Genomic DNA, 18,260 nt, shown 5'->3' on the forward strand with positions numbered 1-18,260 from the left:
AGAAGGGTCTTCTTGAATATCCAAGGAGGAAAGGGCAAGCGCCACGCGTCGGCGACGGGAGCACGGTGAAGGAGCAAGTCTAAGGCGAGCTGTCACCTTCACATTAAGTGCCCTCAACTAACGTCCTAGCCGCATTAATGAGGATAGGACTCCTGAACAGTGCTGTCTTGGGTGCTGCAACCCACAGGAGGAATGAGAATGCGGCTGATGGGACAGGCTCTCAAATGGTGGCCTGGCTGATCAACAAATGTAGGGTTATGATCAGTTGAGAGAGGTGTATATAATGTAAGGAATCTCTCTTAAGAAGGGGAGGGGAAAATCTGAATTAAGAAGGACTGTAGCAACTTATATTCTCTGAATCCTTGTAATCAATCTTCAAAGAAATAACAAGAACTCCAGGCTCCGGAAGGCAAGTCCGAAGAGCATTGTTGTGCATCCCAATTCATGTTTAGGTTGTTAAACCCACAGGCAACCATGCATGGCAGTTGCATTTTTTACTAGAGCCTAGTTCTTGAGCCCACTTTCTATAAATTCATTGCAAGGCAAGCTGGGTTTGGGTCCACTCTCTCAACCCGTAGAAGTGCTCAAACCCGGTTCCTACAAAAATATTTTGAAATTTCACCATCAATCACAAAGTCCTCAATTTTATGAGGGAAAAAGTCCATAAAGTTGAGCTTGTTAGGCCAAGTATTTAATATTATTAGTGGAACATGTAGGATTTATTAGGCGTTTTAAGTATCAAGTTATATTTTATAACATGCGGGAAGGAATGAAGGGATGTTTAGGCCCCAATTTGCCAATGAATATGAAAAGGGAAAATGGAAAGTGAGTAAGCGTTCAAACTACATTCATTTGATTACTTCTTTTTTTTGGTTGCTGTAAATTTGATTAATCTTTTTCTCAATTTACTCTTTCAATTCCTTCTCAAAAAAAAAAAAAAAAAAAGAAGAAAAAAAAAGAAAAAAAAAACTCTTACAATTTCTAGGTTATATTAAAATTTTATGTGAGAAGGGAAGAGGAATATTGCACCCCGTGCAATATATTAGAAATTGTATTGGATCTCAATCTTTGTATACCACCCAATGCTTTCATGTTGAAAGAGTCCAATGCTTCTTCTATATTTATTATTATTATTTTTTGGTTTCTTATTTTTGAAGTGACCAAATCAACAGTAGTGCTCTATTGGTGTAAGGGGGGTGGATTTTATGTTTGATATAAAGAGGTTGATTGATGATGCCAAAAATCGCCAGTAAGCCACACAGTCCTCACGTGCTCTAGATAGAATATGCGAAACAGAAACAAAGAAGACCTTACAGAGAATACCAGTGTGATACCGGCCAAATACCATCCGAAGGTTAAGTTAGAGAGAATTTCTACAACTCTAGAGTGTCAGAGCTGGGAGAATTACGCGTACCTTGATTTGTGAGAGTTTTGGAGTTTTTATAGTAGCGTAGAGTCGACCTTAATTTCTTGGTGGAGAAGATATTTCCTTGTAGGGAAGATTTTCACTAATATTATTTCCTTGTAGGGAAGATCTTCACTAATATTCACAATTTACGGGATTATTTCCTTACAGAGATTCCTATAATTACGATGGACATTTCCATACTAGAATCCTTGGAGACTACCCATTCCACGTGGGTGCCATGTAGATGCCATAAGAGTGACACATGGCTTCAACAGACTGTCTCCTTTTATCCGTTCAAGTTGCGAATCCGTCTACTAGCTTTGTTAGAGCAACTATACCGTCTCTTTTGGTTACCTCGTCTCTAAAGTCTAACTCCATTAATTCAATCCGTCTACCCTGGGATTTACCCTTATCATTGATCATATAGATTTTACCGTTATTTGGTGTAGTGTTTATCTATATATGGTGAAACAAATTATCTATGGCACGCAAGCTTAGCAGATTAACACGACCATGTCCTGTCTTTGAGAACTAATTTTCCGGTTCTAGAACTAAGACTAGCATTTCCCACAAAGTTCAAAGCCTAGATTATTTTAAATATTATTATCTTTTGTCATATATAATAACAATGATTGTATACAGTCTAAAAAATAATTCTCCGAAGTTAGATATTTTAAACCGTAAAGTTATGATACTTTGATTAATCCAAATGTTAATTTAGAATTACATAGTTGAAATTTTTGCTTTCGTGGATTGAAATGAGTTTATTAATTGGTATCACTCTCTTGATTTTCATTTTTCTTCTTTCCTCCAAAAAATAAAAAATAAAAAAGAAAGAAGTATTCTTCTTCCTCCCCTATAGGTCTTTCGACTTTTTTAGTTTGGATATAACATTGTGTTTAAGTCATTTACCTGTTTAATCATTTAATAATGTAGAGGTTTGGTTAACGGGTGTCTTTAGAGTATTTGTTAATATATGCACAATTTTAGGTAAGTCTTTACAAATATTGATGAAATGACGTTCTTATTATACTTTCTATCTTATGCCTTTATACATCATCCACCCTTTAGGCCTTTACCGGTATTGATATCATAAAATTTTTGATGAACTAAAAAAAATTATGATATTAATACCGGTAAAGATCATAATATCATAAATTCATAATAGATATATTTCCGTATGCAGTTGTGCTATAACTAAATGCTTGATATGGTTAATTTTTTTCCTTTCAGTAAAACTTATGCTCAACTGGTTTCTATTCAGGATTGGAAATTATAATAAAAGAATGCATTGCTTAAGGATCTTCAAGCTTATTCGCTGTCTTATAGACAAAATGCCTTAGAGAATGCTGCTATGCAATTATGATAATTGTCTATGTATATTGTCATATTTGATGTTTTCTTGGACCAGATGCTAGCTAGGTCTTTTTTTTCTTTTTTCTTTTTTCTTTTTTCTTTTTTGAAAAAGAAGTGCTAGTGGTCACTAACCCTATTTTTTTTACCGAAAGATATACCTTTGATATATATATATATATATATTTATTTATAAACTCAAATTCAGGTATATCCTTTAAGTTTTTTATCATGCATTTTTTCTTTTTCTTTTTCTTTCTTTTTTGGTAATTGTGAAATTTCTTTTTCCCCTCATAAAATTGAAGAATCTCTTATTATTTGTGAAATTTCTAGACTTTAATTTTACAAATCAAATGGTTTAAATACTTGCTTTGTTTCAAAACTAGGTTTAGTTCTTCTTCTTCTTCTTTTTTTTTTCTTTTTTTCTTTTTTTTTTGAAGTCCAAACTAGGTTTTATATTTAATATTATATTACTGAATTTGATAACAAGCACCACCTTGTAGATTTTCATAAAAATTGTACATGTTTTGTAATTACATGTGCTTGTTACATCATCATTAACATAGCAACATTAGCCAATGTCAATAGAAGCACCGTGTTGAATATAACCTAGAAATTGTAAGAGTTTTTTTTTTCTTTTTTTTTCTTCTTTTTTTTTTTTTTTTTTTAGAAGGAATTGAAAGAGTAAATTGAGAAAAAGATTAATCAAATTTACAGCAACCAAAAAAAAGAAGTAATCAAATGAATGTAGTTTGAACGCTTACTCACTTTCCATTTTCCCTTTTCATATTCATTGGCAAATTGGGGCCTAAACATCCCTTCATTCCTTCCCGCATGTTATAAAATATAACTTGATACTTAAAACGCCTAATAAATCCTACATGTTCCACTAATAATATTAAATACTTGGCCTAACAAGCTCAACTTTATGGACTTTTTCCCTCATAAAATTGAGGACTTTGTGATTGATGGTGAAATTTCAAAATATTTTTGTAGGAACCGGGTTTGAGCACTTCTACGGGTTGAGAGAGTGGACCCAANTTTAATCACGGTAAATCCTAACGATTGAAGCAGCAAAAAATTATACCAATTGACACTATTTCCAGAACACGCACATGGTCAAGAGATTTGTGATCTTATAAGAGGGTTCCATTGGTGCATCTTTCCTAAATTTGGGGTCTATTGATCCTTTTCTATCACCTAAGAAACAGGGGAAACAAATTAAGGGTTATCCTTTTCTTTTAATGACTAAGGTTTATTTTCACATTTGCATTTTCACTCTCTTGAAATTTGATAAGAATCTACAACCAGCCCATTTTGGTACTCTTCTCTCAATTACCATTTACCACACCCTGAATAAATTGAGATTTCCTTACTATGTTTTAAGTGTGTTTTGAGATATAACATATAAGTTTTGAGTAAGTTGAGATCACACCTTTAGGAATTCATTTTGGATTTGCATTTCAAGGAATTTAGTTTGAGACAAACATATCCCAAGGAAACTAAATTAAAACGAGATGGGACAAATGCTTTTATTTATTATTTATTGTATCTTGCAAATGCCTTATAATGCATTTGAGTGGTTTCCTTTTTCCCTGCAATAAGGTAGGATATAAAATTTAAATTCAAGTTCTCTCCCGGAAGAGATTAATTGATGCAACTAAATTAGAGCTCGACTCATTTGAGAGACTTATGAGCAATGAGTTATTACCAATTAAAATGCTTGAGGTTCATATCTGACCATATCCAATAGAGTTAGTGATAATTATCTTGCAAATCAACATAAATGATATTTTCAATCCTTTTTAACTATATATATATATATAATTACAAGAATAGAAGATGATGGATTTGATTCTTAAAAATGTTTCTGTTGAAAACATTAAAAAGTGTTAATTGAGTTAAAAAGTTATTGGTCAAATTTAAAAAAAAAAAATGTTAAATGACTTTTAATATTACTACCTTAATAATAATAACATAGTTCAATAATTTTTTAAATTGGATAGTGAAGGAAACTTGGAATTTAAAAAAAAAAAAAATTATATAAAAGAAGGGCAAAAACAAAACAAATTCCAAGTTTCCAACACCAGATAATGATTTCTCCTTGTGCTTGTAAAATTGATAAAGTTGTTAGAAATAAAGTCTAATTGGAATGTGTAAAGTTTGGGCAATGAAAAGGTTATTTGGGATGTGTAAAGGCTGAAATGTGTAAAGCTTATAGGAGAGATGTATGTCCATAATTGTACTCATTATTACAACATTATCCCATAAACTCTACAAGCATTCTAAGGTCCTATATATATGTGGGATTTCTTTACTGCAAATCTTAGAGAGATAAAAAGAATTGTGGATGACCACTTGAATATAAGAGTTCATCAATATATATTTCTTGTTCCTTTTATTTTGTTTTATATATATTTTCATCATTTACCAACAAAAGGCATTCAATTATGAAATTTAATAATCATTAATATAAGAGAAATGATATGACTACAATATTTTTACAACAAATTTTAAGTGGCAGGTTGTTACTGGTTATTATTGTTAGGACAAAAAAGTAATTTTAGTGTTATGTTCAAATTTGAACTAATAACAACTAATCACCTATGATTAGTTGTAAAAATGTTGTGTACGTAGCATATTTCTTAATATAAATATAGATTAGGATAAGATTACACTTACTGTAAAGAGTTAAAATAGATTATGATAAGATTACACCTACTGTAAAGAGTTAAAATAGATTATGATAAGATTACACTTACTGTAACTCTTTACTATGATACATAACTCTATAATTTTTTTCTTAGTAAATTAATATTTTCATAATTCTACCTTTAGATTATATATATAAAAAACATTATATATTCTCTTTATTCTTAACATATGTAAATCAAATTTTATAGCATCTAATTCACAAAATTATTCTGTTAAAAAAATAACAAAATTATATTTTACAAGCTTGGATGGTATAACAACGCAATGCAATTCAACTATTAATTTGTTGTAAGTTCTTATATAATAAAAAATTATGGAGCTATAACTTGAATATGACCCATATAAAAATGTGGGGATAAAAGCCCAAAATTATGTATTGGGCCTAAGGCCCTATTTGAATATTAAGGTGTGTTCGAAGAAGAGAAAATGATTAAGAAGGACCCCAGGTAGGAAAGATACACCTGGAAATGATCGAGAAATGTAATCCGAAGATATTGTTCTCCTCGAATATAAAGATTATCGGTCAAGCAAGTACCTAAGAGGTTCGAGTGACCTTCCTGGCAATCCCAATGATAAGGATAAATTTCAAGCATCTATGGAGAAGATAAGAACAGAGAAATATCTAAAGGAAAAACTGCTACTACCGCATTAAATGCACTGCAGCAACTTTTCTGGCCGCATTAATGTGGAGAAGACCTCTGAACAGTGCAATCTCAACTACCGCCACTCATGGAGAACCGATGAAGATGCCTGATGGGACGTGTACTGAAGTGAACGTTTAGATGAAGACAAGTGGACGATCAAGGTAGTCTAAAGAAAACTATATAAGTGTAAGATACCTCTTAGAGAGGAGGGAGGAAAAAAAAAGGGAAGCTCTAAGAATTGTATTAGCTGTTTAAACAATAATTGATCTCTTCGGACAACTGTTTATTTGAATTTCAAGTGTTTTTTCGTACTCGGTCACCCTTGAGAATCAGTGTTAGACGTTGTTTAATTCACTATCAATTTAGTTCTTTCACCCACTCTTTACAAATTTATTGTTTTGGGCTTGTTAAGCTCATACTCCATATCTCGTGGGCTTGGGTCACAAATTGATACTCTACAAAAAATATACATAATGTAATGTTGTTTAATTTTGATTGCCAAAAGTTATTATTTATCATATAATCATATAATAGAATAATATTTTTTAAACAATATGATACCATACAATTTTAGATCTAGTAAATTATATTTTTACAATGAAAATTTATTAATTTCAATACATAAGGAACCTCAACTTGTTTTGATTGTAAATGTCTTTGAAACATATATGTCAAAGAATAATTTTTTTTCTTATATTTGGTTGCCACCTTAAAAATTAGCAATAATTTTGTTATTTGACATGTACAAGAAATTACTATATTCGTATTGGAAGAGTTTGTTGTAATGGTCTACTAAATATGTATCTTTTTGGAGAAGTTTATTTATCTATCTGCCAAATTCGCTTGAAACAAATTGAAAGTATAAACCAACCATATGAAATTTTGTATATACATATCATATGAAATATATATATATATATATATTTTTATTCCTCATTTGATTTGGAAGAGTGGTCCCAAAACCCTAATTAATTAAATGAGTTTATTTTTCAAACTTTTATCAAGCTTATTACCAATCTTATAATTGAACCTAGATTTGGCTTTTTTATTTTATTTTATATATATATATATATATATGTATATATTATCAAACTTTATTGTTCATGAGCTTATTCATGAATAATTTATTTTATTTAGACTTAGCTCGTTTATCAAATAAATATAAAACTAAGTCTCAAACTTGACTTATTTAGAAACAAACAAACTTATATGAGCTATTTATTGAGTCAAATTTGAGTTGTTTATCTTTCTCAAAAAATAAAATTTGAACCGTTTATGAACAAAAGGGTAAAATACTATTTTGGTCCTTAAACTTTAATAAAATTTTGTTTTTTGTCTCAAAACTTTAAAATGTTCTTTTTTCATCCCTAAACTTTGTAAAGAGTTTTTTCAATAGTTTAGACACAACAATAGAAATGAAAGAAAAAAAAAATCAATAGTTTAAAGATAAAAAACAAATTTTTAATAAAATTTAAAAATATAAATAAAATATTTTTAATAATTTAAAAACGGAAAACAAATTTTTAAAATTTAAAATAAAAAAATAAATTTTTAATAAAATTTAAAGACTAAAATAATATTTTACCTTAAGCGAAATAATTTATTTACAGCCGTAGTAAACAGTAATGACACCCATTGGACCCATTGCAAAAAAGATTAAGATTTCATGGCATGTACACAACACAGGATCGTCTCAACTCCAAACAGTGCCTTAAGGTGCAATTTGTTGCTAACCACTAACAAACTGCCACGACAACACACGTCAGGTTCGATCGGTACCAAGTTTCGCATTTCTTATTTTCCCCAAATCTCCAAACCGAACCGCCGAGAAAACCCCTTATCTCTCTACAATTCTTCTGATTCCTCTGCCTACCCAACACATCTAACCATTCACCAAACTCAGACTAAATCTGGACCGTTAAAAAAAAAAAACCGCCGCCGCATCATAAAGTTTGCACCGCCGTCTCACCGAATTCCCATCACCTTTCATCTCTCAGGTACTGCAACTGAATTATTGTCAGCTACTAATATATGTTTTTGAGAGAAAAAAATTAGTTCTTTATTTTATTTTGGTTTTATAGGATATTGAAATATATTTAATTTATTTAGTGAGTAACCCAGCTGAGCATTAACGTTTATCCAATTGGCTATAGCTTTTTTTTTTCCTATTGTGTTTGATGCTGTATTTTATTGAAGGTTTGTTTAATTTCATATTATAGTATGAAGAATTTGCTATAAGCATGCTACCTAGGAACGCTGACAGAGACTCAGACATGCATACACATATTGATTTTCACGCCAAAAAGAATGTACCCATGTTGATTTTGTACTAGGAATCAGTTAGAAGTTCACATAGAAAGTGTATGGAACATTGATGGGCTGGTACTAACTAATACTATGTTGGTTTGGCAGTTTTTTGTTGAGAATAGGAGTTCAAGAATCTTCATTTTGATATTATACTATGCTTTAGATTTTTTTGAGGCTCATTGTGGTGCTCAACTATGAAGGGGGACATGGTTGAAGACTAGGTTCTGTTGTTGAGCATTGGTAACAATTTTATGCAGCTTCCTTCTGTGTCTTTTTTTTTTTTTTTTAAATACTTAATGGTGTGGAGGATGGGGAGGATTCTTTTCCTGTTGCCTTCTGTTATTGAATCTACTGGACATGCTCAATGTTTGATGTGTATACATCAGTATGTAACTTTGAGTTGCGTGTTAACATGAATTATAAAACTATCAAAGGTTGTTCTTCATCAGTTACTGCTGTATGTTTGTCTCAATTAATTTTTGCCCCTTGTCTACTGAACATCAGATGGGCAGTGGCGAACCTGATATAACAGGTCATCCACGGGAAAAGGATATCGAAAATGAATGTCAAACATCGTCCACATTCGTGATTGATACAGAGCAGGAATCTCAGAGCCCAAAAGAATCCTTTGTTGAACAGGGTCAGGTGGTTATTGGTGGTGAGCGTGAGAGTCAAAGTCCAACTGTTTCTTCTGTTGACAAGAGTCAGGTAGTTATTGACAGTGATCATGATTCTGAGACTCCAAGTGTTTCTTCTGTTGACAAAAGTCAGGAGGAAATTGATGGTGAAGACTGTCAGATCCCAAGGGTTTCCAACGTTAGCAAGTTTGAGATGGACGTTGCTGGTGAGCAGGAGTGTCAGAACCCAAATGCTATCTCTGCAGGGGTCAGTGTAGTTGTAAAGAGTGAGGATGATGTATATGTGATACCAAAAGTTGGCATGGAGTTTGAATCAGAAGATGATGCGTATAAGTGTTACAGTAGATATGCTGTTCTGGAAGGTTTCAGCATTCGAAAAGATTTTGTAAACAAAAGTAGGGTAAATGGTGCAGTTGTCTCTAGAAGGTACACTTGCTACAGACAAGGTTATCGGCCTACCAAATATAATTCAAATGTGAGGAAATCCCGGCAGGAAACAAGAACTGGTTGCTTGGCACATATGACTATTGCACGTCAGCCTAATGGTAAGTTTCGTGTCACTCATTTTGAGACAAAGCACAATCATGAGTTTGTTACACCATCTACAGCTCATAAGTTACCTTCACAAAAGAGATTAAAATTTGCTCAAGCAGTCGAAGCTGATTCAACCAGTCATTCTGGGATGGATGGGGTACCAAAACTTGGGATGGGATTTGACTCAGAGGATCATGCCTATGAGTTTTACAATACATATGCTGGACGGGTAGGGTTCAGTGTCCGGAAAGATTATGTAAATAGGAGTAAGATAGATGGTGCTGTGGCATCTAGACGGTTTACGTGTTTTAGAGAAGGTTTTAGACAGAAGGACAAGCGGGATATGAATGTGAAGAGACCTCGAAAGGAAACAAGAATTGGCTGTTTGGCACAACTTGTCATTTCTCGTCAGCCTGATGGTAAATATCGTGTCACTCACTTTGAAGAAAAGCACAATCATGAGCTTGTTGCAGCATGTAGAATTCGCATGTTACGATCTCAAAAGAGACTAGCTGTAGCTCAGGTTGTTGATGGCAACTTTGTTGATGGTTCTAAGATTGAGCCAAAATCAGCCTGTGAGTTACAATATAAGATGATTGGAGATTGTGAGTATATTGGTTATGACCCCATAGATTATAAAAATAAACTACCTTCCCGTCGTATGAGGGAGTTGAGGGAAGGAGAAGCAGAAAGGATGCAGCAATATTTTCAAAGCAAACAATTAAAAAATCCCTCTTTCTTTTATGCTATCCAACTTGATGTTGATGATCAAATAGCTAATGTATTTTGGGCTGATGCAAAGATGGTGGTGGACTACAGTGATTTTGGTGATGTGGTTTGCTTTGATACAACTTGCAGATTATATAGAGATTGCCGACCTTTTGCAACTTTCATTGGGATGAACCATCATAAGCAGATGGTGATTTTTGGTGCTGCACTTTTATATGATGAAACTGTTGAATCTTTCAAATGGCTGTTTCGAACTTTCATAGAAGCAATGTCTGGGAAGAAGCCAAAGACTATCCTCACAGATGAAGATGCAACAATCACTGAAGCAATTGATTTAATATTGCCTGGAACACCTCATCGAATGTGTGTATGGCATGTGTACCAAAATGCACTTAAGCAACTTAATCACATGTTTGTGGACTCAGGTTCTTTCATTAATGATTTAAGCAGTTGCTTTTTTGAACATGAGGAGGAGGAGGATTTTATTAATGGATGGAAGGCTATGCTAGACGTTTATGGTCTGTGGGAAAATGATTGGTTGCATGAGATATTTGAATGTAGAGAGAAATGGGCTGTAGTATATGGAAGGCATAACTTTTGTGCTGACTTAAAAAGTGCACTATTGCGTGAAAATTTTACTGCTACCTTAAAGAAGTATCTAAAGTCTGACTCAGATGTGCTTCCATTTTTCAAACATCTTGGGAAGGTGGTGAATGAATGGCACTATAAAGAATTGGAAGCTAATTTTGATATGAGCCAACATATGCCAAGACTAATGGGGGATGTAATTATGTTGAAGCAGGCAAGAGATATATATACACCAAAAATTTTTGAACTGTTCCAGCTAGAATATGAAACATGTTTAAATATTGTTGTAAACCAATGTACTGAGAGTGAATCATTGTTTGAGTACAAAGTTAGCATATATGGGCAACCCCGCGAGTACACGGTTACTTTTAATTCCACTGATGAGACTGTTGCCTGTAATTGTATGAAATTCGAGTTTATGGGAGTTTTATGTAGCCATGCATTAAAAGTGCTCGATTATAGGAACATAAAGCTGCTACCAACTAAGTACATCCTGAAGAGGTGGACAAAAGATGCAAGAGTCTGAATAACAGAGGAAATTTTTGGGGCTCCAGATAGGAATATTACAAGTTGGCTGCAACGAAGCTGATGAAGAGATCTCTAACATGTAACAGTTATTGTTTATGGCTGCTAAATTTGACTAAATTGCTCGAAGAAAATTTTATGTAAAGAGTGAGCAGTCTGAACTATGTGCATATTGTACAAAATAGTCCTGTATACCTTCTTTCATTTCTATCCCCCCCGGGGGCCTTTTTTTTTTCCTCTTTTATGAATAAGGAAATTGTTTTCTTTCGGGTACTCAATGTTGGAGATCGGTTTGTCTGATGCCGCAGATGACCATTTGCAATCAGAAATGGTGACTCTTCATGCTAGCATTCACCAAAATTGATGGCTTCCCTTAAGCAAATGAAAGGCAGGCACAGTTGAGGTGTACCTAACAATTTAAATGTTTCTCTATTTTATTTTCCCCTAAAAAGGTAGCTTGGCAATATAGATATGTTTATGTTGAAAGGCCCTTTTATTCATCATCCAAAATGTGGAAAAGAATCTGGTTTATATTATTCTAAATTTCTAATTATCTGAGTACTTCATTCAAAGTTTCATACTTCTTCTTGGCTCCAATTATGGAGATGGGTGCATCATTAAACAAGCTCTGTTGTGGAATTCTTATCCTCTTTTACTGTGTTCACATTATTACAGCGATCCCACTGTAGAATCAACCTGTAACTACCTAAAATGCATACTGAATAAGCCAAGCTTGATTATGCACCAAGAAATATGTTGTTACTTCTCCCCCAAACATGTATTTATTGTTGGGGCTGGTGGATTGACATAGAAATCTGTTGCTTGCTAGGTTATGTAGCAGAGTTTCAAGTTCATAAAAATGGCTGCTGCATTCTTCATGGTGAATGGCAACCTGAACTTGAGGTCCCAAATTTGAGCAAGATTTAATGTACTTAAACAAAAGCAAATGAATCATTGCTTATTTTCTGACCTAGGTGACATTCATTTCCTAATTGTCATATGTACTTGTTCATTTCTGTTACTTCAACTGTGTGAAGGTGTAAATAAATTGATTTCACTACCACGGACATTTTGGCATTTTACCCCCTTTTTATTATTATTTGGCATTATACCCCTGTTTCGAAAATATATAGGTGCGTGCCCCTGTTTCGATACTCGATGACCCTAAAATCGAGTTACTTAAAGTATTCGATTGGTTTAAAATTGAGTTATGTTTGATCAAACTTAAAAAAAAAATAAAAAAATAAATAAAAAATGGCATGGAACTCGAGTTTTATGCAAAAAAATTTTAGTGTCATTCAGGGAGCCCTATAGTGGCATTTTTTAATCCCTATAGTGACGTTTTAAAGCCCTATAGCGGCGTTTTCCTGCAAATTTTTTTTCCCTAAGTGTGATTGTCCCATGGTAGGTTCAGGGAGCCCTATAGTGGCGTTTTTAAGCCCTATAGTGGTGTTTTGGAACTTGATTTCCATAAAATCGAGTTCTATGCAATTTTTTTATTTTTTTTATTTTTTATTTTTATAAATTTGATCAGGCATAACTCGATTTTAAACCAATCGAGTACTTTAAGTAACTCGATTTTAGAGTCATCGAGTATCGAAACAAGGGCATGCACCTATATAGTTTCGAAACATAAGCATAATGCCAAATATTTTTGCCCAAAGGGGCAAAAGGCCAGAATGTCCTCACTACGAGAGTACTTTCTTCAATTTAAATTATTGCCTTCAGATTACAGAAGCAAAAAAACATGTGGACTCTGTGTTAGGGACTCTGTTGGGCTAAGGCCTAAGGGGAATTTGCATAGACCTTCGGCCTAATGTAATGAACTTATATGTGTGTTTCAGGATGCTACAAACTTTAGAAATAAATGAACAGGTGTTCACTTTGAAACTCAAGTAGTAACTTGGATATAAAACTCCAAGGGTAGCACAAGTGGTCAAAGACCATGGCTCATGAAGTGATCATCATTGATTCAATCTCCCCCTGTCGTTCTCCTCATGGTCACTCACAATAATGGGAAGGAGAGGGGAGAAAGAAGAACATATTGGTGTATACACGTGAGAGTGTGACTAATTTAAGTCCTAGATTAGGTTTAGTCACAAGAGTGATATAAAAATTAATTTTCAAACCCATACATGCTCAAGCTTTAGGGTTAAAGTGGTGTATAATACCTTATATCAAGGTCTCACTTGAAAATTCTCGAAGGTGTTTATCTCCACCACAAGTGGTATTAGAGCTGACTGTGGGTTATGGCATGGTGGATGATAGTTGTCTACTTTCCCTTTCATAGTTGAAGAGATTAGAGTGGCTTGCAAGGGTAAGTTTGTAAATGAGAGTGGGTAAATCCATATCGGGCAATGGTATTCACAAGTGTGATTAATTGATATATTAATATGATAATAATTATTGTTGTTTATCTCCCCAAAAAAACTTGGGTATAAACACACTCTGCACACGTGCCTAAGATATGTACACAGCATGCCACTCTTCAGTTACAGTGTTGTTGGCTATATATTTGAAATTTTCTAGTTGTCAAGGGCTTATGAATTCCACTTCAGTTCCCTCTAAATCCTAGCAAATTTGATTTTTCTATACAAGTCTAGATATTCATAAGATGAAACCCTTTTCTAAATTCACCTCACAACTCCGCATGGTAGGTGCGCTTCATAAGGTACACAATGCATATAGTTTAAAGTATTCGGTACAGACGAAGGAAAGTATTTTACAATATAAATGTCTACCAAGTACTAATTCTAGAAATAAACTTTGCATAAATGTTGGAATTTACTCTACACAAATGGTCCCATATTGTTGGCAATTTCCTTTTGGAATCCAGAATCCCCATGCAAGTCTGAGAGTCGCTTGAAGCTTTAAGCAACAGTGGCATTACTGAATAATATTGGACATTGTTCAATGATATTCTTCTCCCCATGTCTATTTGTAATATTTGTAGTTCTGGCTATCCATCTGAATATTTGGAGATGTATTCTCAGGAGTATCCACTACAAATTGTGAAGTAAGAGAACGAGTCGGAGTTTGACTATCCTTTCCCTGGACACGCTTGGAGCCACTTCTTTTGATTGTAGGCCTCTCTACTATGATGCGAGTGGGCTTTCTACCTAACATGGGTGACTGAGGATGTGTTACTGGAACCTGCAACAAAGAAGGGTGGAAAATATGCTAAATTAATCATAATTTTCGTAGACTAAAATGACATCACTCAGAATAGCTTTTAGGCAGAAGTTCTGTATATATGAAAAATTTGAAAGATGAACTATGAAATAAGTCGTAGTTATTTTTGCAAGAGCTATTGTTGGAGATGAGCTGTAACTTTTGCGCAGCAGCTGTTCTTGGAGAACCTGCACGTCTTACCCATCATGATGTGATGAGGAAGTCAATGATCACACTTCCTCAGCTATAGAATAACTTTAGATAAAGCCATATGTTCTATGTTCTTAAATTGATATTTCCTAGCTGCTGCATTAAGTTGATGTATTTCTGGTTGCTTTGTGATCTGTCGTGAGTACTTATTGCAGGTATTATCCAGAGCTCTGTAAACGATTGAGCCACTAATAATTGTTGCAGCAGCTCTGTTTAATTATACCAGGTAGACTAGTAAGGTAACAAAGATTAAAGATACCTTCTTTATCTCGTCCTTTGGCTCTTTCCTTTCCTTGTAAAAATTAGGCAGTGGCCTGGCTTTGAAGCAAAGGGTTTGGCGCAATTTTCTAATTTCTGTTTCTGCTTTCTCCTGCACAGATGGTCATGGGTTCAATGTCACTGATTGAGCCAAGTTATTCCAACTAAATATAGTTTTTACTGACAATGTAATGCAAAGACTGCCATAATTTTCCATTTAGACCCATGAAGCTGCATGGCATTCCAGTTTACATAACAGTATGCTTAGGTAACTCATATAAAACATATCTGGATTCAAATGAAGCTTTGTTAATGAGATAATAACCTTGAGTGTCGTTTGCAGTTGCACCTTTTGTGCCTCATTAGCATTGAATTTCTCTTCTAGCTTCTGAAAGCAACCAAGGAGAAATAGCAGAGTTATACAAATGCTTAAGATACATATCTGTAGTCCACAAAATAAAGTTCATTATATAAAAATGTGAAAGCACCAAGATCAACCCTTGCCTTCTTTCTTCTTTCGGCTCTTTCTTCTGTCCTAAAGCTGAAAGGGGTGGATAAATTTGGGGACTGCATTTTGTTTCTGCATGCACTCAAATATTTGGAACAACTGGCATTAAAAAAAATTATTATCAGAAGAACTTAAAGGACCTTTACTTATGAAGAAAACACACACAACTCAAAGGGCCTTTAACTCCTTAATGTTAAAAAATGATATGGTCCACATCAAATATTAGTTAACTAAATGTTTGACTTGGTCTTCTCAACAAAAATTATGAAAAATTTCTTCAGTATTTTTTTCTCTGTTCAGTCTTAAGATAGGTTCTTACTCATTTCCGTGTGTTCCATTAGCAGTAGAATGGGATTTGATATGCTGATGCTAGTAATTCTCTTCTTTTTCATACTATCCCTAGTTTCATGATATCAGCCCTATTTAACCCTAGTTCCATGCTCTACTGTCCCTAGTATCATAAATTCTCTATGTAGTAAACAAATGCAAACAATGTCTCTAAGTGAAATATTCTTACTCAGAAGGGAGCAAGCGCCATCTTTGGCCGACTGTTTTACTTCCGGAGGCTGAGGGATGGATTGGTGTTCTGGCCCTGTGATTTATAGATGTTGCAGTATTTATGTACAGGAGCTCAAAGTTTTAAACAAATGCATAATCATTTGGAAGGTATATAACATTCAATTTATTTATTTATATAATTATTTTCTGATTCTACTAATTTCAGTTACCTTCTCTTCTCTGACCAAGGGGTAGCTGAAGATTGCTTTTCTACGTCATTTTTAGATACCTGCAGTTTGAAGATGAACTCATCTTAGTGCAAAGTTAGTAGTTCATTCAGTGAAAGAAAACGGTCAATTTAATTGAGTGGCCAACTGGCCAAGTGCAGGGAAATAAGAAAGCACCATAGTTGGGGTCCTCAAAGGAGTTGAGCAATCCTTAGATGCCTTAGAAGAACTAGCACCAACTCTTGAACTTTCAATCTTCCGCATAACTGTTGAAGTGAATCTATTAAGTTCTCTAATAGGAGTGAAATTGACTGACTTATGAATTGATTTTGGAGTTGATCTCTTCCTATCTGTACAGTCTGTTGCAGGCTTCTGGTTCATTGGAGTGGCATTATAATCCTTCTTGGGACAGATTGGAACTGTGTGTTTGGCAGGTGAAGATGGGAGCTTAGATGCTCTATTATGAATCAACGGCTTCAAGGAAGAAAGTGATGGTTTCTTCTTGCTCATTGGTGCCAAAGAATCTTGATTTGATTTGGAACTCTATTGCAATAACAGTCAGGTCAGCACTATGACCTCAAATTCAAAACCAAAAGTCATGGACATAAATCAATAGTGTTTACCTTCAACAGAGGTTTCTCCATTTGGGGTGTTCCCCCAAGCTCCGTTTCAGTTACCGTGTGATTATCAGCATCATCTAGGTGGTTTGATTGTTCAAATTCCAAAGAATTCTTCACAAAAGCTTGGTTTTTGGGTTCCGGAGCAGCTACATCCACAATATTACTTTCAAATTTATCTATCTCAGCATTTGAACTATATTTATTGTCATTAACAATGGAATATGCCCCACTATTTGGGGCCTTGACCTCATGTTGTTGGTTGACAACCTCGTCGGATTTTGAACTCGTCGTCTGCGAATTATTGGTACTAATATTGTTAACAAAATCTTCTTCAGCTGGTTTTGAGGCATTATTTGATGCAGCATGTGCTTGTTCAAGCAAGGCTGCTGCCTTTTGAGCAGCAATTTTCTTGTAATGAGCTTCAAAGAAAGCTTTCTTCTGAGCTACAGAGCCAGGCCGGGCATACCTTTCGGCTTCTTCAACATAGCGGTTGTGGGAGAAGCTTGACCACTTCTCCCATGCTAAGGACTCTGACATGAATCTCCCAAATGAGATTGACTGCCCCAGAGCATGTATGGGGTTTCCCTGAAGTAAGTAATGTTTCTTAGAGCCATCTGAAACTTAACTATAGTAATTTTGAGCAATTACAAAAGATTTGGTATTAATGAAACCACGTCAGTGGAAAGGTGAAGAATGTGCTGGAAAACAAATTTACTTCTCAGTTTTAATCTAGTGAGAAAGCTAGAAAGTACTACCCAGTAGAACCTCATACAATTATAACTAAAACTTTCAGGTAAGGGTAATTCAACTAGTAAATGCAGAAATAGTGCATAACATGCAATTTCTAGCTCTATTATTTTCCTCAGTTTCTCAGCAACCAAAAATTTTGCCAGAGAAACAAGAAAAGCAAAGCAAAAATCTTCAGAAGCCTCATTATGAAAATAATGCAAGATAAAATCTTTGAATTGCAAGCACCCAATATATAATCCAAGTCAGAAAAACAAAACAAAACCAAAAAAAAAAAAAAAAAGTACTCAAATGAATAGTGAAGCTTAATGAACAGACCTCATTAGCTTCATTGGGAATGCCAGCAGTGTAAGAGAATGGTTGCATGAGACAAGCAGAGTCTCCCATGCTTATTCAACTGTTAAAACCTCAAAAGATCCAAACTTTAGAACTCTTGTGCTTCTTCTCTATTATTCTATGTTGTCTTTCTCATATGGGTATGATTCAAATTTGAAATTCAAACGGAAAGCAACGTTGAGCCTATCTTTGTGGAAAAGTAGGACACAGCCAGATGAGGAAAAAGTATAGTGTAGTGCATTCT

At 34.2% G+C, this 18,260-nt stretch overlaps 2 protein-coding genes across 3 annotated transcripts; one reads left to right on the plus strand and one right to left on the minus strand.

Annotated features, from left to right (window-relative positions):
• Positions 1-7,882: 7,882 nt before the first annotated feature.
• Positions 7,883-11,991, plus strand: LOC112007001 (protein FAR1-RELATED SEQUENCE 12). Its single transcript, XM_024039319.2, has 2 exons — positions 7,883-8,117; positions 8,932-11,991. Exon 2 carries the CDS (start codon positions 8,932-8,934, stop codon positions 11,440-11,442), a length of 2,511 nt encoding a protein of 836 aa, XP_023895087.1. The 5' UTR covers positions 7,883-8,117; the 3' UTR covers positions 11,443-11,991.
• A 2,104-nt stretch (positions 11,992-14,095) lies between these two features.
• LOC112007037 (protein WVD2-like 7) lies at positions 14,096-18,248 on the minus strand. 2 transcript variants are annotated; one of them, XM_024039354.2, is made up of 9 exons: positions 17,999-18,248; positions 16,937-17,518; positions 16,491-16,856; positions 16,317-16,375; positions 16,106-16,180; positions 15,585-15,660; positions 15,406-15,468; positions 15,082-15,192; positions 14,096-14,594 (listed from the first exon to the last, which is right to left on the minus strand). In XM_024039354.2, the coding sequence occupies exons 1-9, from the start codon at positions 18,065-18,067 to the stop codon at positions 14,376-14,378; spliced, it is 1,620 nt and encodes a 539-aa protein (XP_023895122.2). In that variant the 5' UTR covers positions 18,068-18,248; the 3' UTR covers positions 14,096-14,375. The 2 variants fall into 2 exon arrangements, with proteins under 2 accessions (XP_023895122.2, XP_023895121.2); XM_024039353.2 differs by having other exon boundaries at positions 15,585-15,687; positions 17,999-18,247.
• Between the last annotated feature and the right edge of the window lie 12 nt (positions 18,249-18,260).

This window comes from Quercus suber, unplaced genomic scaffold (genome assembly GCF_002906115.3).
Source record: "Quercus suber isolate HL8 unplaced genomic scaffold, Cork oak 2.0 scaffold_612, whole genome shotgun sequence".
Classification (NCBI taxonomy): Eukaryota; Viridiplantae; Streptophyta; class Magnoliopsida; order Fagales; family Fagaceae; genus Quercus; species Quercus suber.

Coding starts and splice junctions, on each gene's coding strand:
- LOC112007037 (XM_024039353.2), bottom strand. CDS start 18,067: ATGGGAGACTCTGCTTGTCTCATGCAACCATTCTCTTACACTGCTGGC. Junction 16,181..16,316: donor CCTTGGTCAGAGAAGAGAAG/GTAACTGAAATT, acceptor TATAAATCACAG/GGCCAGAACACCAATCCATC. Junction 15,193..15,405: donor AACTGCAAACGACACTCAAG/GTTATTATCTCA, acceptor CCATCTGTGCAG/GAGAAAGCAGAAACAGAAAT.
- LOC112007001 (XM_024039319.2), top strand. CDS start 8,932: ATGGGCAGTGGCGAACCTGATATAACAGGTCATCCACGGGAAAAGGAT.